The sequence below is a fragment of the Schistocerca americana genome, chromosome 1, assembly GCF_021461395.2.
Source record: "Schistocerca americana isolate TAMUIC-IGC-003095 chromosome 1, iqSchAmer2.1, whole genome shotgun sequence".
NCBI lineage: Eukaryota > Metazoa > Arthropoda > Insecta > Orthoptera > Acrididae > Schistocerca > Schistocerca americana.
The window spans coordinates 606,440,224-606,465,572 of NC_060119.1; the positions used below are offsets into that span (position 1 = coordinate 606,440,224).

A 25,349-nucleotide genomic window follows, 5' to 3' on the forward strand; every position below is an offset into this window, starting at 1 on the left:
GCTGTCAGCACAGATGTATTGAAACGCTGAAAATCTCTGAGAGTTTCCATTTGCGGCTTGTTCTTTGGAAATTGCAACGAATAAGTCATGATTATTACATCACGAGCAGGCAAGCCAGGTGCTGAAAAATGGGTCAAATGGCTCTGAGCACTATGGGACTTAACATCTGAGGTCATCAGTCCCCTAGAACTTAGAACGACTTAAACCTAACTAACCTGAGGACGACACACACGTCCATGCCCCAGGCAGGATTCGAACCTGCGACCGTAGCGGTCGCGCGGTTCCAACCTGAAGCGCCTAGAACCGCTCGGCCACTCCGGCCGTCCCAGGTGCTGAGACCTGTTCAGTGTGAATAACTCTATTTAGAGACTTGGTTGCGAATATATCGGTAGAGGTGTGTCTGCTGTATGGTAAGTTCAACCAAGAGTGTAAGGTATGAGTAGCGACGTACACGCCTGAATTTTGATGCGGAAGGGCCATTGTTTAGAAAATTCTTGAACACATCTCCGGCTGCAATTAAAGACATTCGGTGCGAATGCAGAGGACTAGGAAACAGAGGGTATTCGTTATGAGGAAATATAGTTGAGAAACGTGGCGACTGTAAAAACGATTTGTATTAAACTTTGAAAATTAGTTAGTGATTTGTACAGTTGGGAGACGAGAAGGGGCTTCTTTACAAGGCCGATGCTGCCAGTATATAAAACATAGGGTGGATAACTACAAGATTAACATATTAAGTTAACAATTATATTAGACATTACTAAAATAATATTAATTGGGATTCTGTTCTTGGTAGTTTAATCCAAGAAGGTGAGTCAATAAAGTAATCAGGAAAAGAATAATAATTACAATGCTACTATTACGCACAAAGTAGAGAAAACTCAGGAAAACACTTAGTGTTAGCAATAACTAAAATTAAGTGTCAGGGGTAATATAAGAGCGGTAAGTGAAGGTGCTAGTACAAAGATAATTACAGGGTTACAGTTACAAGAACAATAAGGAATGGAAAAGATAAAAGATATTTACAGAATTAATACAATTTTCAGATGTATTTACAGTACAAGAGATATTACAATAGGCTACAATTAAACCAAGGCAAGAGGTGTTCAAGTTTTCATTTTGGCTCTCATTCTTTCATTTAATGCTATTTAGTTCTGTCATGTTATAACTGTTTTCCATTAAGGACCTGAGACCACACACTATGAAGGCCGAAATGGAATATAACATCTTTCAAAATCATTAGTCTTACAGTGTAACATCTTCTCTTATTATAAGCCTTGTTCTTGCTAATTTTTTCTTGTGACTAAAGATCTTGTGAGGTAACGGGCGAGTTGTGGTGCCCTGGAAATATTATACGTTGGGAGTTGGGGCGGCCGCACAGGACGCTCGCCAAAGCCGCGGCCCGGCAGCGAACACGTAGCGGCGAACGTTGGCCAAAGCAAGAGGGGTCCAGCCCGACCGCGTGGCTGGGAATTCCGCTGTGACGACGACGGTGCTTTGTGTCGGTGAAGGAGTAGTCTATGCCGGGAGTGCCAAAGATAGCGGACTTCGTGAAACCATAATAGCAGACATTTCACAGTTCGTATAGAAATTAATAGTAGCCAGATGAATCATGATACCTCAAAAAGAAACATGCGCATTACTATTATTTGCACGACGATTCTGATGGTGTAATCAAATTTTCAATATCTTTATTAGTTTAAAATTTAGTATCTGACGGTAAATTATACAAGTAACACCCAGCAACGAGTTTCCAAATTATAAACACTTCATCCGATTTTGTCGATCGCCGTGTCTTTAGAAAGCTATTAGTGTAAACCCAAATTGGTATGAATTACAGGAATTGTAACTTAAATAGTATATGAGTTAGTGGAGGTCAAGGTGGCCGATTACCATCGATCGCGTCATGCCATAAGTACTCCACAGTTACAGGAGAAAACTGTAGCAGCATGCTTATAAATATATTTATTCATCTCTGTCTTTGTTTATATCCGATATATACTATTCATGAAGAAATTGGTGAAATATTTACTGTGTTTTAGAAAGCACAGAAACATTAGGCTACTGTCCTACCTAGTGTTGCTTTTCTTTTGATGTATGTTTATTTAACTGCTTATGTATTTAATAATGTGTGTTAGAGCGTGTTTATGGTCCAGCCGTAAGGAATATTTAATTAATTTCAGGTATTTAAATGTAACTCCACTATTTCGTATGTTTCATTATGTTTGTGAGTGAGCGTTGGCTTGAAGACAGGGCGGAGTGTTCTAGTCAATCACAGCGATCGTCTCCGTGGAGGACACGAGGTAGTTATGAGCAGTGCGGGAGTGCTGGGGAGTACGGCACACGACACGGGAAGTGCTGGACGCGACGGCGCGACGGAGGCGGAGTCGAGGGAAAGACTTGGAGCAATTTGCGCGTGGTCGCGCGAGATAGAAATATTTCGTAGTGCCGACTTGTGCTCTTGTGTGATTTCCGTGGCTTTTACAGTGAAGACGTAGTATGCGTTTAGAAGTGAATATCTCGCGAGCTATGTTGTTGTTCACAACTAATTACGTGAAGTAGGAATCTATTGTTTCCCTGTAATTCAACTCGTATTTTATTTCATTTTGGACCATCGACACCAATAAGTGTTTTGCAGAAATATACCGCATTCTCAAAAGTACTTCTACTCTCGTACTCATCATATAAAGTCGTTAAGATTGTACCTGCAGATTTTATTTAATTGCAATCTTTCATTTATAAGCGTCTATGTTACGTTCAGAATTCGCAATTGCCGAGTGATAGGAACCTTTGACCATTCGATTCATGAGTCTATTCATATTGTATACTGTAGACTCAGCAGTATTTGGTTTGTAATGCGGCGACTACGTATCCCAGCCCCTAGACAACGAAACCAGCCAAAACGTTTAATATTTCAACTCTGAGTCGGAGGGTGCGTAGTTATTTGATACCGCGCAATCTCCGCCCTTTTTTGGTGTGCTCCAACTTCACAATAATTGAACGAGGTTCTTCGTCCAACCCGATGGCTCCTGTCAATTCCTGCATCAATTAATGCAGTGCCTAGTATTGCAGTGCACCCTGTACAAGCAGGTTGGCTGTAGCTTCCGCCATATCTTCTGCTACGCCAGTTTTTCTTCCAAATCTCATGTCTTTTTCTCGTACTCAGATTTTTTTAAGCGATAATTTGAGCAGTATTATCCTATTTCACGACTTACTCCTGGCTGCTGCAGTAAATACTGCGTCTGATATAGCGTCAGCAATCCGAGAGAGACTGTCTTTATCGTGAAGCGCCGCACGTAACTCGGAGCGTACCAGTTCGGATATCGGGGGAACCGTGGCCTCACCTTCCGCTACGATCGGGGCCGCCACTGTACCTACTGCTGCGCCGCTGCTGGCTGTGCTGTTGTTCCGCTTCCAGTACACCGTTTTTGAGTGTAGATACAGATTGAGCACAGAAAAATACCTACATTTCGAAGAACGTGGATGGGTACACGAGTTGCACTTGTCTTGAGAAACAACGCCCTCTAGAACGCTCTCGATTTCGAATAAAAGTTTTAGTCCGCAATGAAATTGGCTTAATGGTGAACATCAAGGATATCTTACACATTTTGGATTTAGTAGATGGAAAAGAATAGAATTTTAAGCTCTTGGGAGAATAATACAAAACAACTGGTGGGAGAACTTTACTACCGATGAGTTGTAGGGAAAATCAATTACGAACTAACGATAAGGTGTTGTTGCCACATACATCGCAATTAAAGCATTTGGATACGGTTGTCACATCAGCGCGCTGGCATTCATTGCATATTACACGAAAGAGAAGATTGGAGTTAGAAAAAGTAGAAAGACAAATGCTTCGAAACATTTTGGACTAAAGATGAGAGGTGAAAAGAGTATTCTTAGATCTAATAAATAATTATACCACAAGACGGAATGAATGGTTACACTGATGGGAAACGATGCCACAGTTTTACTAACAGTTGTTAGTAACGAACGACAAGAGTAATCGTTACTCAGAATGATTTCAGCAAGTAACGATTGATTTCGCCATGTTAAGAAAAGAGCTTGTACTCCATAAGTAGATCTACACAACGAGTAAACACGTCCAAGGGATTTCAGGGGACTGGTGGAAGTTCCAGTAAATAAGAATTTACGCAGTAGAACAAAGTCCATAAATCAGCGAAAGGATGAAGATGTAAATATACTACCAAAGGGGTCCATAACTGGTCTAAATAAAACTTCCGGTTGAAAGTAAGGAAGGAGGAAGATTAGGTCTAGCGATGTTGTCAGAGCCGAGCACCAGCTCAGAAATCAAAATTATGAGGAAGAAATAGGGGCGGGCCGGAGTGGCCGAGCGGTTCTAGGCACTACAGTCTGGAGCCGCGCGACCGCTACGGTCGCAGGTTCGAATCCTGCCTCGTGCATGGATGTGTGTGATGTCCTTAGGTTAGTTAGGTTTAAGTAGTTCTAAGTTCTAGGGGACTGATGACCTCAGTAGTTAAGTCCCATTGTGCTCAGAGCCATTTGAATTTTTGAAGAAATCGGACGTGTGTTTTTCATAGAAAACATCCTGTCATTCACATATATTTAATAAACCATGGAAAACTTAATCTGCACGCCTAGTCGGAAATTTGAACCCCGATCTTCCAAAACGCGAGTTCGTGCCGTCTCATTAAGGTTGATTCTCAATGAAAACGTGCTCGTGTTTCACTGTGACTAATCCAGTCTCTTTTCATATCATTTTACATGAATTTCCAAAGAACGAGGACTCATAAGCAAGGTGTTTAGCCCCTCTAATATCATAATACACATAGTCCATCTTCTTCACAGTAAGTAGTTAGAGCATTGTGTTCCTTGTGTCACTCATCCTTTTCGTTCCGTTGTTGTGACTTGTTATACACAGAGGTGACAAAAGTCATGCGATAGCAATATACAAACGTACAGACGGAGGTGGTACCGCGTACACATGGTATAAAAAGGCAGTGCATTGGCGGAACTCTCATTTTATACTCAGCTGATTATTGTGAAAACGTTTCCGATGTGATTATGGTCACATGACGTGAATTAACAGACTTTGAACACGGAATGTAACTTGGAGTTAGACTCATGAAACATTTAATTTCGGCAATAGTTAGGGAATTCAGTATTCCGAGATCCACAGTGCCAAGTTTGCGCTGAGAATACCAAATTTCAGGCATTACCTCTCACCACACACAACGCAGCGATCGACGACCTTCACTTAACGACCGAGAACAGAGATGTTCGAATCAATGATCGGTTCATTTGGACCAAAGGACCCCGTCGGTTCCATGTAAACACAGCCCACACCATTATGAAACCACCACTATCTTGCACAATGCCTTGTTGACAACTTGGATCTATGGCATCGTGAAGTCTGGGCCACAGTCGAACTCTATCATCAGCTCTTACCAACTTAAATCCGGGCGCATATGACCAGACCAGGTTTTCCAGTCGTCTAGGGTCCAACCGGTATGGTCACGACCCCAAGAGAGGAATTGCAGGTGATATCGAGCTGTTAGCAAATACACTTGCGACTGCTGTCTGTTGCCATAGCCTGTTAATGCAGAATTTCGCTGCACTGTCCTAACGAAAACCCTTCGTTGTACGTCCCTCACTGTTTTCTGCGGTTATTTCAAGCACTGTTGCTTGTCTGTTGGCACTGACAACTGAGCGCAAACGCCGCTGCACTCGGTCGTTAAGTACAGGCCGCTGCATTCTTCGTGCAGAGAGGTTATGCCTGAAATGTGGTATTCAGCACACTTTTGGCGCTTTGGATCTCAGAACACTGAATTCCCTAACTATTTCCGAAATGGAGTGTCCCATGCATCTAGCTCGAACTACGATTCCGCGTTCAAAGTCTGTTAATTCCCGTCAAGCGGTCATAGTCCCATCGGAAATATTTTCACATGAGACACCTGAGTACAAATGACAACTCCGCCAACGCACTGCCCTTTTATATCTTGTGTGCCTGATACTATCGCCATTTATACCTGTACATATCGCTATCCCATGACTTTTGTCGCCTGAGTGTATATAAACACGTAGTCGTAACTGTAAGCAACGAAGGGAAACTGAAGATATTTAAGTATTAAGTGTAATCAACGAGGGGAATATTAACAGCAAGACAGAAAATTTCCCTGATTTTTTTCCCTTTCCGTGTGTGGAACATGTTAGACTTCTGTAATTAATGTTCAAGTAACCGCAATGTCAGGTCATAATATTTGTAACATAGGATGAAGATAACTTTTTCAAGTGTTTATTAGACATGACATTGAAATAGTAATCATTATATATATCTTGGAACAAAGAAAGCAACGTTTTTCCTCCCGTAAGGCTGTTATATGAGCACAAATTCCTTAGTGTGTGGAAAAAATGTAACGCTGTCGGTCGCATGTGCAGCTGCTAGGTACATATCGTGGTACTGTAGTGGGAAAACTAGAATGTTCATCAATGTGAATGGTATCTGTCGCGGATTACTCCAACATTAGTATCTGCAGATTATCACGTTGTCAGCGCTCAGAATATTTCGGATTATACGGATGATACACAAACTTTCAGTAGATGGCAAATGAAAGATTTTATCTACATCAGTTTTTATCATCTCGAATTACGGTGTGCATACTTACCTATGTTACTGACACACTGAGGAGGAGAAAAAAACGCGGCAACGTGATAGCATTAGTCACTTCTGTATTTCATCTCTTACTATTTCAATAACAACGTACACCCTACCGACGTAGCTCGCACATGTCAGATCAGTCTAGTGTGTACATCATTTGACATTCCTTTTGCGATGACATGAATACAGGCAGTTACCACGAAGCACTAACCCTGTCAGCAGTCTGATAGTCACTCTCACTCTGTTTTAGAACTGAGCAAACCACTAAAATTTTGTGCTACCTGTTCTCCCAAGCTTTCCACGACACTCTGTTCCATCTCTGTACGGTTATATCTATACCCTGCAGCCCCTGTGAAATGGGTCGTAGAGGGTACTTCCCATTGTACCAGTTAGGAGGATTTCTACCCGTTGTATTCGAGTTTGGAGCGGGAGGATGACAGCCCCGTGAGCTACAATTGACGTAATTTTGTCATGTACCGCGATCACTACGAGAATATTCCTATATTTCTCTCTTGAAACTTCGTAAACTTCCACAGGATTGCGTTAATCATCAAGTGTCTATCAGTACAGTTTCATTAGCATTTCGTGACTCTTTCACATGGGCCTGACAAGTGACTGCCTACTGAGCTACTCATAATTGCACTATCTATAGCCTCAGAGAATTTCAAGCGTACCTCTTCATTCCTCAGTACTTCCGTATCCCATTTCTTTCCGCACTGATTCTTCCTATCTAGTGTCTTAAACTTCAGTGTACTCTTCATCACTACTAAATTGTGATCTGAGTATCTATCTGCTACTGGGTACGCTTAACAATCCATAATCTGATTTAGGAATCTCCAACTAACCACGATGCAGTCCAACTGGTCTTTTCCAAGTATACCGCCTCCTTTTCTGTTTCTTCAACAGTGCACGTTCTAATGTAACCCTTCCTTCTACTTCCTCCCCTACAACTGCAACCCAGTCCCCCCATGAACTGTTAATGTCGGTGTTTGTTTACTGTCGATTCTGATAAGAACAATGCTATCACTGAACTGTTCACAGTAATACACTCTCAGCCCTACCTTCCTATTCATAACGAATCCTTCTCCCACTATATCATTTTCTGCTGCTGTTGGTATTACTCATACTCGTCTGTACAGAAATCCTTGTCTTCTTTCCATTTCACCTCACTGACCCCTTAGTGTATCTAGACTGAGCCTTAGCATTTCCCTTTTCAAATTTTCGATCTTACCTACGATGTTCAAACGTGTGACATTTCACGACCCGATTCGTAGACCGTTACGGGTTCGTTGGTTATTCAGTCTTTTTTACATAGTCACCTCGCACTTGGCAGTCGCCTCACACAGATCCGAATAGGGGAATCTTTTGCCAATGGAGAACACATCACGACGCTTTTTCAATTACAGGCCATATGTCCTGTGGATACACATTATGTATCTTTATCGCAGTGGTTTCCATTGCCTTCTACACCATCATTGCTGATTTTTTCGCCTTTTATGCGCAGTTTCTCAACCGAAGGACAAGAGAGTGCCCTTAACCCCTGTCCACTCCTCTGCCCTCTACGACAAGCCGGTTGGTAGAACGACGGCGACTCCTTATGACAGAAGTCTTTCGACCGGCATTGTTGATCATTTTTATTGAAAATTTAAACAGTGGCGAGGCTCGAAGCCGTTTTAGTTACTAGTCATAGGCTCTACCCTTTATTTTCCATTTTTTCGTAACTGTTCTCATTATTTTGTCTGGGTAAACGTTATAAGACACTCCTTCAAGTTCGTCGATGAATATCTCATCCACTTTTTTTTATATATTAAAGGCTGAGCTACCGTACCGGATCCCATAGACAATCGGTGCCTATGAAGAAGCCATATATTTACTTTTAAACTTCAAAAACTTCTATATTGTTCGTTCCTGAAGAAGAAGATATTAACAAAGAATATAGGGACTTTGAATTCCACCAACAAAAAGGTTCGATTCGGTCACCATGAGAAAAAGAACCGGCCATGGCCTTCGGCAAGGAACCATCCTGAAAATGCCTTAAGTAAGTCCAGTGACAAATACATTGGTCATCCTCGCGCTGTGCTTAAATTATGTAAAGACTAAAACATGCTTCTTCGTCTAGTCAGTTGAATTGGTTTCTCATTGCTTTTGAAAAGTAGTTAGTGCACGTTGATGAAATCTCAAGCTTAAGTTAGGCGCCGAATTTTCAGGTTTCCAGAAGATAATAACTGGTAACATGTTTAAGAAATGCGTCAGGTAAGACTCCAGTGACTATGCAGGGCGTTTAGGGCATAGGTGCAGATATTTTGGTAATTGGTATAGTGTGTTTTCACTGTGTCTAACAGTCTTCCCGAAAACCCTTTACATTGCTTACCACCTTATGTTTTCTGCGCAGTCGTTACCTTCCCCGTGAAGACTGTCTGCTTTCTGTCCATACTTGAATAACTGACTTGTTCCCAGGGGAAAATATACATTAATGCCTTGCTTCTGCTACGCGTAGCAACCTCAAAACTAGAATTACTAGTGTGCAAATGATGTAAAAGCTAATGTAATGTTACTCAGTACACGAACATCAGTGATCAACAGAAGTATCTGCACTTATACCCCTAACACCTTGCTCAATATGATGAAGCTACAGCGACCGCCAAACTTCAGCAACAAAGAAGATGCCAATCACATCTTCTTTGGCTGCTTCAACAGCTCTGATACTACAAGTCAATTACAACAACATCTGGTTGACATGTGCTGCTCTCTGCCGACTTCTTGTTGTGACTTGGCAAGACAGCCAAGCCACTAGGAGGTGAAGCCGAAAGGCACGCGTTTAAGCTCACGCAGGCTGGCGTGTGGTCTGAAACAGGACAAGGTAAAGAATATAGCAACAACGTACGTAGCTGCTGGAATACTTAACTTTAATCAATAATTGGTGAACATCGGTCTGACGGTACATGCATCACAAGATAAATAGCAAATGATAATGGCGCCTTGCTAGGTCGTAGCAAATGACGTAGCTGAAGGCTATGCTAACTATCGTCTCGGCAAATGAGAGCGTAATTTGTCAGTGAACCATCGCTAGCAAGTCGGCTGTACAACTGGGGCGAGTGCTAGGAAGTCTCTCTAGGCCTTCCGTGTGGCGGCACTCGGTCTGCCATCACTGACAGTGGCGACACGCGGGTCCGACGTATACTAACGGACCGCGGCCGATTTAAAGGCTACCACCTGGCAAGTGTGGTGTCTGGTGATGGCACCACACTTCTATAGTCGTACTGCTATGGCTAAAAGCTGAGGCGTTTGTACTGTGTTCTAAAAGCTCACCACGTTCCGGAAAGTTCAATATCTATAGAAACGTGGAAAGACGAAAACGCTGCTTTTTCGCACGGCAGCGAGACATGTGGCGGATTGGGAGGGGCAACAGCTTCACGTTCAGATGGAGTAGGGTCCCGATCCCTGCACGACAATCCAGATTTTTCGTGTTTCATGTTCTCCCTGACATATTGTATCGGTACGACAGTGTGATTCCCCAAATAGCTTTTTATTGCCCCCTTCTCCCTAAACCTTTTTCAATGAACTACACTCTTAAATTAGGTGGCATCTGAGTTGTAGGTCCCAAAGCAGCGACGCTGTTGAAGGCAGCTGTCGCAGCACCACATCACTGTGCTCTCCGCTGCCACCGAAAATCGCTGTAAAGTTTATCTTTCGGGAAAATCACTTAAACGTGTGGTAAAAATCTCTGTAGTGTTTCTAGGCTTGTCGAAAACATGCTCTTAGTTTTACTTTGGCCCAGAGTTGTTTTTGTAACTCTGTATCTCGATAACTGTAGAGGACACAGGAATACCTTTTGTTGTTGATTACAAAAGAACTCGTTTCGCAATGGATCTTTTCTGATTAGTTAATCGCTTTGCATTTAATATCTATAAACTTCGACTATGGCCATTTTATGGCAGTTTTATCAATAATTGACTCGCAACAAGCATAAAGTTCAAAGCCTGTATCTGCTACAAAAATGCGGTAACATTCTGAAATTGACTTATGGTGTAGATCGCTATAGTGTCTCCCTTATGCCTCTCTTTCATCTATTTTCATTTTACAGTGAGCCGGCCGTTGTGACCGAGTGGTTCTAGGCGCTACAGTCTGGAACCGCGCGACCACAACGGTCGCAGGTTCGAATCCTGCCTCGGGCATGGATGTGTGTGATGTCCTTAGGTTAGTTAGGTTTAAGTAGTTCTGAGTTCTGGGGGACTGATGACCTCAGATGTTAAGTCCCATAGTGCTCAGAGCCATTTTACACTGAAACGCACGTGCGACTAAACGCTAAAGGAATATCCTACTGCAAGGCTAACTGAGGAGTGGCAAACACAATGCTTGCAATTGACGATCCAGTTGTAACCTGCAAGGCAAGTACAGCTGCTACGGGACGCAGTCTAGCCTATTAGTGATCGAGCGCCAGCTACGTTATATCGCACTATAGATTTCCGCCTTCAGTCAGTCAATGTCACCGAGACCATAAATTCTAACCCCATCACAGCTTCAGTAGTTATCTCTTAGGAGGTTTAACCCAAATGAAATACAGGTTTCAGGTAGTTGAACCTTTCGCCCCTCGTTGGTTCTCTTATGGCACGTGCAGCGACTAACGAGCTTCCAATGGTTGGCAGATAAGAGCGAGAGTATCGGCGCAGGTAATATAAGCGGGCGGCGGCCGCAGTCCCCTCAGTGCGAACACGATGGCCCCCCTGCCGCTGCCGCTGCCGCTGCTGCTGGCACTGCTGCTGGCCACGGCTGGCCACGCCTCACCGCTGCCTCGCGCAGGTACGACCCCTCGTCCCGCGAACCAAACCGTAGCATTTTTCAGTAAACGCCCAGGTCTCTTCGCCATAAAACTGGTAGTACATGCTCATCATAAACTTGAAAACCAGGTTTAGCTTAGTCTTCATTTTCTGTTTGCCTGCCTACGTCTGTAGTCGGCAAAGCCAAGTGATGGTGTGTCGCGGAGGATACCTTACAATGAGATGAGAAAAGTCGTGGGATACGTACTAGTATCGTGTCGGACCCGCTTGTACTCGGCGTAAGGTGGCAGCTCAACGTGGCATAGACTCAAATGGTTCAAATGGCTCTGAGCACTACAGGACTTAACTTCTGAGGTCATCAGTCCCCTAGAACTTAGAACTACTTAAACCTAACTAACCTAAGAACATCACACAACACCCAGTCATCAGCATAGACTCAACAAGACATTGGAAGTCCCCTGCAGAAATACTGACCCATGCTGCCTCTATAGCCGTTCAAACTGCGAAAGTGATGCAGGTGCAGGATTTTGTGCAAGAACTGACCTCTCGGTCAAGTGCTGTGCACGTTCGATGGTGTTCATGTAGGGCGATCTGAGTGGGCGTATCATTCGCTCGAATTGTCAAGAATGTTCTTCAAATCAATCGCGAACAACTGTGGTCCGGTGACGTGGCGTATTTTTATCCATGAAAATTCCGTCGTTGTTTGGTTGTAAATGGTCTCCAAGTTTTCGAGCGTAAGCATTTCCAGTCAATGATCGGTTCAGGTGGACCAGAAGAACCAGTCCATTCCATGTAAACACAGCCCACATCATTATGGGCCCACCACCAGCTTGCACAGCGCTTTGTTGAAAACTTGGGTACACGGCTTAGTGGGATCTGCTCCACACCTGACCCCTATCGTCAACTCTTACCAGCTGAAACCTGGACTGTGACCAAGTCACTCTTTCCAGTCGTCTAGGCTCCAATCGATATGGCCACGACCCCAGGAATGACGCTACAGGCGATGTCTTACTGTTAGCAAACGCACTCGTGTCGGTCGTCTGTTCTACAGCCTACTAACGCCAAATTTCACCACTGTGCCATAAGGGATAGGTTTGTCGTACGCCTTACATTGATGTTAACGTTTGTTTCATGCAGTATCGCTTGTTCATTAGCACTGACAGTTCTACGCAAATACCACTGCTCTCAACCGTTAATTGAAGTCCGTCTGCCATTACGTTGCCTGTGATGAGAGGTGGTGCCTGAAATTTGGTGTTCTCGGCACACTCTTGACACTGTGGGTATCAGAATATCGAATTTCCTAACGATCTCCGAAATGAAATGTCCCATGCATCTAACTCAAACTACCAGTCCGCATTCGAAGTATGTCAGTTCCCATGGCGCCGCCATAACCATGTCGGAAACCTTTTCACATGAATCACCTAAGTACAAATGACAGCTGCACGCAGTACTATCGCCATCTGTATATGTGCGTATCGCTATCCCATGACTTCTGTCACCTCAGTGCATGTACCACTGCCACTTCCCTCCTTTCAGATTCCAACAGCGACAGTACGCGGGAAGAAGGGTTGTTCGTTAAGCTTCCGCGTCAGCTTTACTCTCTCCACTTTCATATTCAGCACCTTTGCGCGAAATATGCATAGGACGAAGCAATATATTGGTTGACCTTTCCAGGACAGTATGCGCACGGAATTTTAACTGTAACCCATACTCTGCTTGACAAAGCCATGGTTGCAGCGTCTGCTGCTGCAATTTAATGTCTCCGCGACGCTCTGGCGATTATTAAAGGAACCGGTGACCAAACGCGCTGAGCTTCTAAGGATATTCTCTGCAGGTTGTCCCAGAAATGTTGCGACAATCTCCAAGGTGTTGCAGAGTGTCTTCCAGAACAAATCAAGGATAGGGACCTGTTTCCGCAACTTAGTCGAACGACGTTACAGAGCGCCGACGTTACAGGAGCCGGCGCCTGCCAGTCGGCCACTCCTTCGGCAGAAAACGTTACCTTTGTTATTCAATGACCACGACTGACTGGCAATGTCGCCAGTAGACAAGATGGAGCTAGCTGCTGTGTATAAAGGCCTTATCTCTAATGAATGGGATCCTCTGTCGTCTCGGTGGGCGATAGTTTCCGACACGGGTTTCCATTTGCAGTTTACTTTTTGTCCTGTATAGTTTCCATTTGCAGCTTATTTTTCTCTTGTGTACCGTCAAACACTGGAGATTTTAAACGGTTGCAGAAGAAAAATAAATTGTGAATGGAAACCATTGTCCGAAACGGTCATTCACCTAGCCAACAGAGCATCGCATTTATAGGAGCGGAGGAGTTTCTACGCAACAACTAGTTCCATGTCCTCCTCTGGCGATCGTGGCAAACAGTCACTATCAGTGAATAAAGAACAACATTGCCAGTCTTTCTGCCTTCGATCCGTCAGCGTACAAAGTCACATTTGCTGGTGACGGAACGATCGAATAGCTGGTTCAAATGGTTCAAATGGCTCTGAGCACTATCGGTCTTAACATCTGAGGTTCAAAAAATGGCTCTGAGCACTATGGGACTTAACATCTATGGCCATCAGTCCCCTAGAACTTAGAACTACTTAAATCTAACTAACCTAAGGACATCACACACATCCATGCCAGAGGAAGGATTCGAAGCTGCGACCGTAGCATAACATCTGAGGTCATTAGTCCCCTAGAGTTAGAACTATTTAAACCTACCTAACCTAAGGACATCACTCACATCCATGCCCGAGGCAGGATTCGAACCTGCGACCGTAGCAGCAGCGCGATTCCGGACTGAAGCGGCTAGAATCGCTCGACCACGACGGCCGGCTAATAGCTGGTGCCGGTGCCTATAACTTCGACAGTCTCTAGCGTCCTTGGATGACATAGATTCCTATCCTCGATTCGTTCCTCAAGGTAACCTCTACAACCTCTCCATGTCTGGCATGGCACTTCTGGTACACCTACAATAAATCCCAGTCTGACGAACAATATTGAAGCCTCTAACAGGGATTGTGTATGTTACCTCCTTTCTGGCGGAATTACAATATTCTACCAATGAATCGGTATTGCGTTTGCCTTTTCTACGATTAGCTTTATGTGATAGCCCCACTTTAAACTGCTTCGTGTATATACTCCCAGATACTGCTTTGGTGGACCACTTCCAGTGCATGTTCGGCAACCTTGTAATCATATAATGAAAGGTCATTTCGCCTGTTTAAACGCAATACGTTACATTCGTTTATATTGAGAATTAACTGCCAAATTGTGCACCAAGCATCGGTCTTCTGCAGGTCTACTTGCATTTCTACACAATATTCTAGCGTTGCGACTTCTCTATCTGCAACATCATCCGCGATGTCTCCTGGAGCTTCCGACGTTATTCACGAGATCATTTGCATATGTTATCGTCAATTGGCCTCAATACGTTAGTCATAAACTGCTTTATGACTTTGTAGTATTTCGTTTTTGATATGGCATCAGCCTGCGCGGGTGACTTTTCTTATGCATGCAGTAAGTTACGTAATGCAAACATCTCCAGTGAGCTAATTCTACATGCAAACTAAGTTTCTTGGACCCACTGCCATTATTGGCCAGTGAAGGAACAACTAATTGTCTGTCTGGTTTGGTACTATCATTTACCAACCGTGTGTTAATCTTCTCGTCATCATCATCATTATTATCATCCATTTGCTTAGAACAGCTGGACAAAGGCTTCCTCTAGACTTTTCCATGATTCATGGTCTTCACATAAAAGCTTCCATGTTCCTCCAGGATGTTTTGGGATCCAGCAAACAATTTCGTAGGTCCACAATTATCTGTTTCATTTCAGTCTGTTCGATGATCCGTTTGATTTCCCATTCTTCTTGTACTTGATAATTAAGTTCTCTCAGCTGATAGCTGAGAAATAGTTAGTTTTTGAATAGTTTTCCATTATCGTATGTGTCTCAGTGCCGTATATCAAAAGTAGCAATACACTCTCATTGTAAACATCCCTTTTCAGATATATCGGAAGCTTCGTTTTGAAGATTGGTCTTAGTATGTCGAATATCTTCATTTTTTTATCCCTCCATTGTCTTCATGCGCCCTGAAGGGAAAATCTCAAAAACTGGCTCAACTAATAATTTTTAATCTGTACTACTTTTTATTAGATATAGTGTTTATACATATTCCTTTCTCTTTACGGAGTGGATGCTGACATCTATTACCCTTGCCTGTAATAGGTAGGATTTTTTTAACACAGATGTTCAGTATCTAGTTTTGCAAATTCCTTCTGTGTAATATTGGCTTCAGCTACAAACAATTCTACTGAAACACTATCATTTCTCACCACCTTCTCTTGCTTCATAGACTGAACGGTTTTCCACACCTGATCTTGCATTACTTCTGGAATGTCATTACTTTCATTAATAGTTTCTGTGTATGTAATTCATCTTTTGAGATACGAAATCATTTAAACCAATCTTGTAAAGCTGATACTATTCTCCTGCCATCTTAACTGATAAAATGCGGTGTCTGTTAACTTAAATTTCTGATTCATTTTCTTCATATTCCGTATTGCTTTCACACTTCAGATTGCCTTCAGTTGTTTCTGTCATTAAATTTTCATTTTATCTTCTGTCTCACCGAGAAATTTCCGAATTCTATTTAATTCAGCAAATGGTATTAAGTTCCTCTTATTGTATTCACGGGCCCACCACCCTCGCCCATCTTTAATAGCTACGTCTTTGCATTTAAGATTTTCTTTTGTTTTACTTCCTTCGTAATTCCAACGTCTTTGCTATTTCCAGTTAAATAGTTTCTCCATTTTTCTGTCAATACATCCTTGGGTTTATAATATACCGAACTCGTTGCTTATTTTGATCTGGTATACTCCCCTACGCTTAAAAAAATTTCGCAATGTGGATATTTGGTTTGCTGAACGTTTCTTTCTACCTTCATATCTACGTTTACACTGTGCAACAAGAGTCCATAGTCAACTGCAGTTATAAAGTGATTACAGATCGTCACATCGTACACTACGTCTTTATTATTCGATTTTTTCCTACAATTTTTTATTATTTCGCTACAGAAACCATATGCCACTTCCCATATTTAATTATTGACACTTGTCTTAAACGCTAATTTTATAGAACTATCTGATGACGCATTAGACTTAACGTGAATCCACAAAGGTTAGTGCACCGCTCTTACAGGTGATGACTGCTCCCTCTAATTAGCCTCATCACTGAAGTTCTTCCTTAGACGTATTTTTACGTGGGTAGTAGCGTGTACGAGACATGTGGGAGCAACATCATAAAATCAAATGCTTTCCGTGACTGTTAACTTGTTGATTTGGAAATCGAGTTCGGCTATTTTTCTTAAGCGCTTCATTGATTCAGAATTAAGGCAAAGAAAAAAAAACAGGACGTGAATTACAGATTCCAATTTTTCTCCACTACTGCTTCTTCCCGAACCTCATTTATTATTCCTGTATGCCGCAGTGCCTTCCCACTAGCCTGTGCCTTCTTTGATAAGGGTCGTCGGTAGTCATCTTTCTTCGTTGTCTTCACCTATCTTTTTTTGTAATTCTTCATTATCTGTAACATTCTTCGACAGCTACACATTTCAAATGCCTGCATGTTTCCCTTAATCCACATTTGATTTTCACTCACTACTGAGCTTTACAGAAGTTCCTCTCTGTTCCATATCGATACGTGACATCAAAAGGTCTCTTTTACTAACACAAGTCTTCTCCGCTTATGCCAATCTACTTTTGATATCTTCTTACATAGGCGAATCCAATACCTTCTTCTATTGTCATAATTAATAATTATGTTGGTAAACAAGCGGTTGTACTTTCTACTTCTCAGTGTCACATACGTCTTAGCTTTCTTTATACCTAACCCACATTCTGTGCAAAGTAGTTTGGGATGAAAGATTAAAAAGTCTATGAGCTTTGGTAGCCGCACCGTGTGCAATTTTATTCCACTGGCAAATCTGACTTGAGCTCCCTTCATAGCTTCTTCGACGCAGAAACGATACCATAATGTTAAGCTGTAACCCTCTCTTATCCTATTACGAACTTACAGCGTATTGGTCCGTCTTCAGTACATTATGCTAAGACTAAACATGATCGACGAAAATGTATGAGTCTCGCTACGACGTGGCCATATGTGTGAATATTAGTCAGCGTTTCACACGGAGTCGGAGAAGGTACGGTTTGTATCCTTTTATATAGATTTCAGAGTCAGGTTCTAAAATCTTAAATTGAGCATAGAGGAAAATCAGAGAAAAGGCCACTGGTACAATGTAAAGTTAACATTTCTTAATTCACACTATTTACTGTGTCCCGTAATTTTCCAGTTTCTCCTACCTACATAAACTAGTTTCTTCAATTACGAATCTAAAGTTCTGTAACGACCTTCGTCAACCATATTGTAATTGGGAAAATAATTATATAGCAACGTAGTACGCGTGGGAAAACAGCTATGACTTTTGAAATAATGTGTGGTTCTGCTTCAAGCAAGACAGTACTATGTACTTTTTATATCACCTTAATTATTTCGGTGCTGATGACAACCTCCAGAACACGAATTTTTGTCGGATGTAAATTTGATGGGTTGCATCAGCGTCCGCACTTGATACTGATTATGGACGTGATTTGACACTTGCTAATTCAAACAATTGTCTCACGGTATTATGTTATCAAAGTGCCGCTCCTAATTCCCTTCATCATGCACAGGTATTTGATCTTCGAATTTTATCAAATGCACGTGCAACGTATTATAATTTTACTTCAAATAATTCTAAATATTAAATTTCTGAAGTGACAGCTCTGGCAGCAATGATTTCTACAGAAACCGCTGATAAACGATGGATAATGAATTCTGTGCTCGTTGCGGAAGTCGGCGATAGTGACAGACAGCGGGTCCGCTCTGTATACTAGCCTGTGGACTCTACGGACAGTGCTGTCGACAATACTACATCGGCCCGCCGTCATGCCCGTGTCTACAACTACACATCGTCAGCATCTCCTACAGCTAACGAAATTGGGGCGGACAGCGGTTGGTGTGATGTACTTGTACACACTTATAAACGATTCCAAGAGTTCAATTTCAGAAAAATTCGATGATTTGTTCAACAGAGAGAGCTTCAGGAATTTAGTGAGTCAATAGTACGTTGCTCCACCTCTGACCCTTATTCAAGCTGTTATTTGGCTTGGGACTGATTGATAAACTTGTTTGATGTCCTCCTGATGGATATCGTGCCATATTCTGTCCAATCGGTTCTGTCCGAACTGGTTGGATGATCTCGCCCGTAGTGCTCCGAACTTTCTCAGCTGGGGAGACATCCAGCGACCTTGGTGCCCAAGGTAGGGGTTGGCACGAACGAAGACAAGCAGTAGAAACTCTCGTCGACTGCGGGCGGGAATTATCTTGCTGAAACGTAAGCCCACGATGGCTTGCCACGAAGGGCCACAAAACGGAGCGTAGAATACCTTCGCTACCTAGGCAGTAAAATAACCAATGACGGACAGACATCAAAAGCAGACTAGAAATGGCAAAAAGGGCATTCCTGGACAAGAGAAGTCTGCTAATATCAAATACCGGCCTTAATTCGAGGAAGAAATTTCTGAGAATGTACGTCTGGAGTACAGCATCGTATGGTAGTGGAACATGGATTGTGGGAAAACCGGAACAGAAGAGAATCGAAGTATTTGAGATGTGGTGCTACAGACGAATGTTGAAAATTAGGTGGACTGATAAGGAATGAGGAGGTACTGCGCAGAATCGAAGGGGAAAGGAACTTGTGGAAAACACTGATAAGGAGAAGGGACAGGATGATAGGACATCTGTTAAGACACGAGGGAATGATTTCCATGGTACTAGAGGGAGATGTAGAGGGCAAAAACTGTGGACGAAGACAGACCACCACTCGTGACTGTTGGGCCGTGCGGTTGACTACAGTCAGGGTGGTATCCCACCGCTGTCTGGGGTGTCTCTAGGCACTTGTCATCGGGGCTCCGTTCGGTCAGAGTGGGACTGAAGACAACTGTACTCTAGTAAATGAGGTTCCAGGCCGAAGACGTGTGTGGAGACGCTCTGGACAACGGTGGGATACCAACCTGACTGTCGCCCGCCATACGGCTCAATAATCATGAGTGATGGTCTGGAATGCCATTTCGTTTCAAAGTATGACCCTTTGGTTGTCATCCGCGGTACCTTTACGCCACAGCGGTACGCAGGTGATATTCTTCATCGCAAGCCAACGTGGGCTTATATTTCAACAAGATAGTGCCCACCCGCACACCGCGAGAGTTTCTACTGTTTGTCTTTGATCTTGCCAAACTCTACCTTGGCCAGCAAGGTCGCCGGCTCTCTCCACAACTGAGAACATTTGGAGCAGGACCTTCCACTCGGCTCGCGATTTTCACGACCTAATGCGCCAATTGAACAGAACATGGCGCAATATCCCTCAGAAGGACATCGAACAACTCTATCAATCAGTGCTAAGCCAAATAATCGCTTGTGTAAGCCATAGGTGGACCAACACGTTATTGACTTGCCCAGTTTCTGAAACTCTTTCTCTTAAATAAATCATTCATTTTTTATGAAATTGTAATCATTTGATTGTCTGTACATGTACGTCACATTTACCGACTTCCATAACATTTAGATAATTCCTTCGTGGTGCGTCGTTTTCTTTTCTTAGAGTGTAGTAGTGCCAAAAATGGCGACCAGCCTTCCTAATTGTGAGTTCGCTTTGAAAACAGTCACATTACTCCTGTACTGAAGTTTAAATTCACTGTCAACACAACATTGCAAGGGAAGCAAAATATGTGGTTCAAATGACTCTAAGCACTATGGGACTTAACATCTGAGGTCATCAGTCCCCTAGAGTTAGAACTACTTAAACCTAACTAAGGACATCACACACATCCATGCCCGAGGCAGGATTCGAACCTGCGACCGTAGCAGCAGCGCAGTTCCGGACTGAAGTGCCCAGAACCGCTCGGCCACAACGGCCGGCAAAAAATATGTGGAACTGATTTGATGTTCAATTGTGCCGACAATATTGACACTGACAGTTATGAAACACACTGAGCAGAATCCATCTACAGAATGGACCGAATTGTCTCACTAGTTGTTTATGGGTAAAATAGGAGGTATTTCCTAAACGGTGATCAAATGCCTATCTCTCTACATCGTATAATCACTCACGGTTATGGATTTCTGAAGCGATTTGAGAGTGTTCGCTACTTGAATGACGCTAATGCTCTCATACTTAAAAATACATAAGGAAAATGCTACATGACTATGTAGCACAACGCTTGTTTCACGCAAAATCAGTGGATAACATGAAAATTATGTTTTCAGTAACAACAAAACTAAAATTGATACCGATACTTAAAATGTGTAGCGATGGTACAAGAATGTGTGCAGTGATTGTTGTACATACTCGACCACCAGTAACAAGAGCTAGTTACTAAAGGGTTCTCAAATATTGTGATCAGAAACTTTTACAAAATAAAACTTGATGTAACTAATACTGTGCTCAAAGTATGCAGTAATGAAATGGTTGCTACGATCCAAGTACGAATTAGCTTGAAAGTAATTTTTCTTTTTAATTTTAAAATCCATAAACTGTTGAATATATGAGATGCACAGCAAATTATTAGTACTTACCCTTTATGTTTGTGATATGACTATATTTTCATCAATAAAGTGAGACCTAGAAGAAAAGCTGCACATTTATCTTACCAAAAGCTGAGAAGCGCTTTTTGGTGTTGTAGCTCTCAGGGGCATCCTGGGATGCTCTCTGATGTAACCCTATGCAGCTCTTGAGTTGCGACCCATGATTTGCGCATGCGCAGCACTGGGCCGTATAGTGGTAAAGTTACTTTCGATCTTCGTCCGCGATGTGCTTTATGTTTTTAAATATTTTAGTTATTATAAACCTTTTGTAATGTGCTGTTTTTTTATCCACATGACAACTTGGCGGGAGGTCCAACTTAAAAATGAACACGTTTCCTAACAAAGTTTTTTACAAGATCTCAAGATGACAACAATGTCTGCCGAAACTGAAATAAATAAATACTTGTACGATCTTCGATTTAGAAAGTTTTTAGCAAGGCCAGTAGTGTATTATCGCTTCCTCTTGCATAGACTACAGTAGTCAGTTTCTGTAATGGTAGATTAAGCAACATCAGACTCTTGCTCTGACTTTAATATTTAACTGAAGCAAATAAATACGTTTCGGTGACAAACTTTCCAACTTACGATTTACTGTGTGCAAATACTTTGCCAGAGTTATTTTTTTGTAATCCTTTTGTAGCCTGTTGCGAAACTAACCCTATGGATGCAACCAGTATAAACTGTGTATTCAAATTGGCAGGTTGCTCCGTGGACGTGAACGGATCCGAGATGCCCGACCCGCAGCCGCTGCTGCTGAAACCCGGCGGCAGCAAAGACGTGCACGGCTTCGTCACGCCGGACTCCTCGGGGGTGATCTCGCTCAGCCGGAACGAGCAGATCGTAGTCGCCTGCCCCGACAACAGCCTCCAGGCCACCGGGCAGTCGCAGGCGACGGCCTACTGCGTCTCGGGCTCCACCTTCTCCATCGACGGGCGATCGTACGACTTCGCCGACCTCAGCTGCCGATCCCAGCCGAAGCCGTCAGGCCAGAAAACGGGCAGCTCGTGCGGAAGCAGCGGTCAGTACCAAGTGATCCAGCTAGGCTTCCAGGTCGGCGCCGACTTCTACACGCTGATCGACGCCTGCTTCGACGATCGTTCCTACAACACGGTGTACGACCACTCCACGATGATCGCCGAAATGGGGGGCAGGCAGAGCGGTTTTGACCGGCCCGATTGGTTGGACGGCGGCTTCTTCGGCGACATCGACGTGGATAACCAGTACAAACGTGCCACACAGATTCAGACGGTCGGCACGCTGCTGGGGTCCAGTCAACTGGGGTCCAAGTACATCTCTGAAACCAGTGACTACTTCCTTTCCAGGGGACACCTCAGTGCTAAGGCCGATTTCATTCTCGGCGCGCTGGAGTATGCCTCATTTTTGTACGTGAATGCTGCGCCGCAGTGGCAAACGTTCAACGGTGGCAACTGGAACACCTTGGAAAACAATGTACGTTCCTACGTTTCGAACAACGAGGTAGAACTGGAAATCTACACGGGTACGCACGGCATCACGACGCTGCCGGACGTGAACAATGTCGAGACGGAGTTGTATCTTTATGCTGACGGCAGCAAGTACATTCCAGTTCCAAAGATCTTCTGGAAGATCGTGTACGACGCTAACACTAAGGCAGCTGTGGTGTTCGTGGGCGTAAACAATCCGTACATTGAGAACCCTGGCTCTGACTACTACGTCTGCACAGACGTATGCAGCAAGATCAGCTGGATATCCTGGAAGGCCACGGACCAGGAGAAGGGCTACTCGTATTGCTGCGAGTACGCAGACTTCAAGAACGCCGTGGCCGACGCACCCAGCCTCGGCGTCAACTCTCTGCTTACCTAACACTCCGAGATGGGAGACACTTCACACTTATCTCCGGATATCGCATGGACGCCACACGAGACGAACACATTATTCAGTGCTTCTATCGATCCCTCTAACGAACGTACAATGTTGATTCATCTGTAACTGTATTTCGCTGTGTTCAGTGATTAGCTTAGCTTTTGATTTAAGCATTCGACCTCTATCCGAAAGTTATTCCTACCAATTGCACAAAATATGTCTAGAACGCTTATTCCGTTTGTGACATATTGATTTTAGAGTAAGTTTGGTCATTAGATGAAACATCGGAATACTGGAAATTATGTTTATACACATGTCAAACACAGTTAACTTCACACTTTTGTCCGATTTTATATCGTATGAGACAATCTTAGTTATTTCTCTGTTTTTTACAATCAAGACTTTTGAATATTTGGTATAAAAGCCTGAAACCATTAAAAAACAACTTCTCTGAAAATTTCCATTCTTCCCTACATTTTAAACTACTCTTGCACATAATTACATGGCAATATTAAAGTGGCGAAAAATGTGATGAATGAAAGGACACGCATATTTTAAATATAGCTTTTCACTACTTCCTCAAGTTCTTTAAGGTATTCTCATCACACGTCAGTTCTTGAAACTGTTTCTTATGCATGTAAAACAACTTGTGTAGTGATCAGGTAAGAGAAAATAGTGACACCTGAGACTGAATCTTCCATTTACTCCTCTTCTTAGGGAGAGCAGTTACATGAAGAGAGATGAGGCGAGGAAGTGCTGAAGTAGAACAGGTAACAAATGCTGTCCTTGTATACCTCCATTAGGAGAGTTGTGACGGTATTCATAAGTGCTGCCGCCAATGGTACTTATGCGATTTGTTTCTTTTTTTAATTTTTATTTTACAATTCTGTAGCCAAAATTCATGAAGACGTTATTACACTGGACATTTATGAAGTTCATGCTGCGATTAACACCTCAGCAGAATACAGACTCAGTTCAATGGGCGTCGACCAGTGTTGCCTCGAATTACTTCTCCTTACTTAGGCGTCAGGGTGTGCTAAATTTTAGTAAATACTTTATCACCTATATCCAAATCCATCATACCAAGCAGCATATTCAGTAGTCTGGGTGTGCATTTGTATGACTACAGGCGTAACAGTCAAATAGCAGATACTCATCTTCCTTTCTCGCCGATCTTCTTCCTATGCTGCAGCTGCTGCGAAAGAATATGTGAGTATCCGCTCGACTAAAATTTGCTGATTTCTTGAGAGTGTAGCTAATGATCTGGTAATGCCAAGAGAAATTTCAAGAAATTCAGGTTGACAAGATGTTTCTCTTTCAGAATTGTATGTTTATTCCTTAATACGGTTACAAAAGTGTAACAAAACCGGCTCACAAAATCTATCGGAATACTGGATTCCGGTGGCTGATTCGCCACTACTTGTGTATTGTTTTAACAACCACTGGTTACGTCCTTCATTACTGAAAAAGGAAGATTTTGCGGATTACAGTCAAAAACTTGCTGGTATATGCAGAGTAACATCACGGAATTACGTGTTAATTCGTTCCTCTCACATCGGAACATAAAGTTTTACACGGCTTTTGGCATTTTGGAATTGAAATTCGAAAATCAGTTAATCAACAATGCCTTTTGTAAAGTTGCTTATATCATGAAGATTGTTAGTTGGAAAGCGTTCCTAAAGTGTACATGTGTTCTCTACATAAATACTAACGATAAGCTAGTTTCGCTTCTTGTGAAAGGATTCTGGAATTACAAAATGAGAATTGTCGGTGATTTAGGTTCAAGTACCGATTAGTAACAGTCGAACCAGAGCAGAGATGTAACGGAATTAATATCAGTATAATAAATCGAGCCTTTGAATGATGAGATAAATGAAATAAGAATGTTAAAAAAATTATATAAGCCTGTAAATGTGGCAGACTGACACCTGGAGTCAACGGTTCATCTCATACTTATCCTAACGACCAGACAGTGAGTGATACGTTTCACCCGCAGCACAGGAAAGCACTAGACTCTTTGCTATAACCGCGAATTTTTTCACTGGCCCACACGTATTTCAACACTGCACTGTCGACACAACACTTTTGCACGTTTCACAAAAACTTGCAGCAACTGGCAAGTTCAGCAGCTGATTCAGCAAGCTTCAAGAAACTAGAAACTGTTTACACAAACTTGCGGAAGCTACTTTTACATAACGAAATGTACGGAAGCCACATTGTTGTGCGTGTGTTTCCATGCCCAATGAACTTGCGGAAGTAACTTGTTCAAGCGACTTGCAGAAAGGTACCTGACATTGGACACTCTCCATGATATAAGGGGTCCTCCACACTGGTACAGTGTGTATTACGTACCTATTAAACCGTAACTATTCTTGGGTTAAGGATTTATACGTTGGGGTTTTTGTGTAC

General features: G+C 42.8%; 1 protein-coding gene across 1 annotated transcript in view; it reads left to right on the forward strand.

The window, feature by feature from the left end:
- Positions 1 to 22,940, forward strand: part of LOC124581360 — a 66,006-nt gene extending 43,066 nt beyond the window's left edge. The window contains exon 4 of the mRNA XM_047131290.1: positions 21,799 to 22,940. Within this exon, the coding sequence (XP_046987246.1) occupies positions 21,799 to 22,940 (1,142 nt within the window). The remainder of the gene's footprint in view (positions 1 to 21,798) is intronic.
- The last annotated feature ends 2,409 nt before the right edge of the window (positions 22,941 to 25,349 follow it).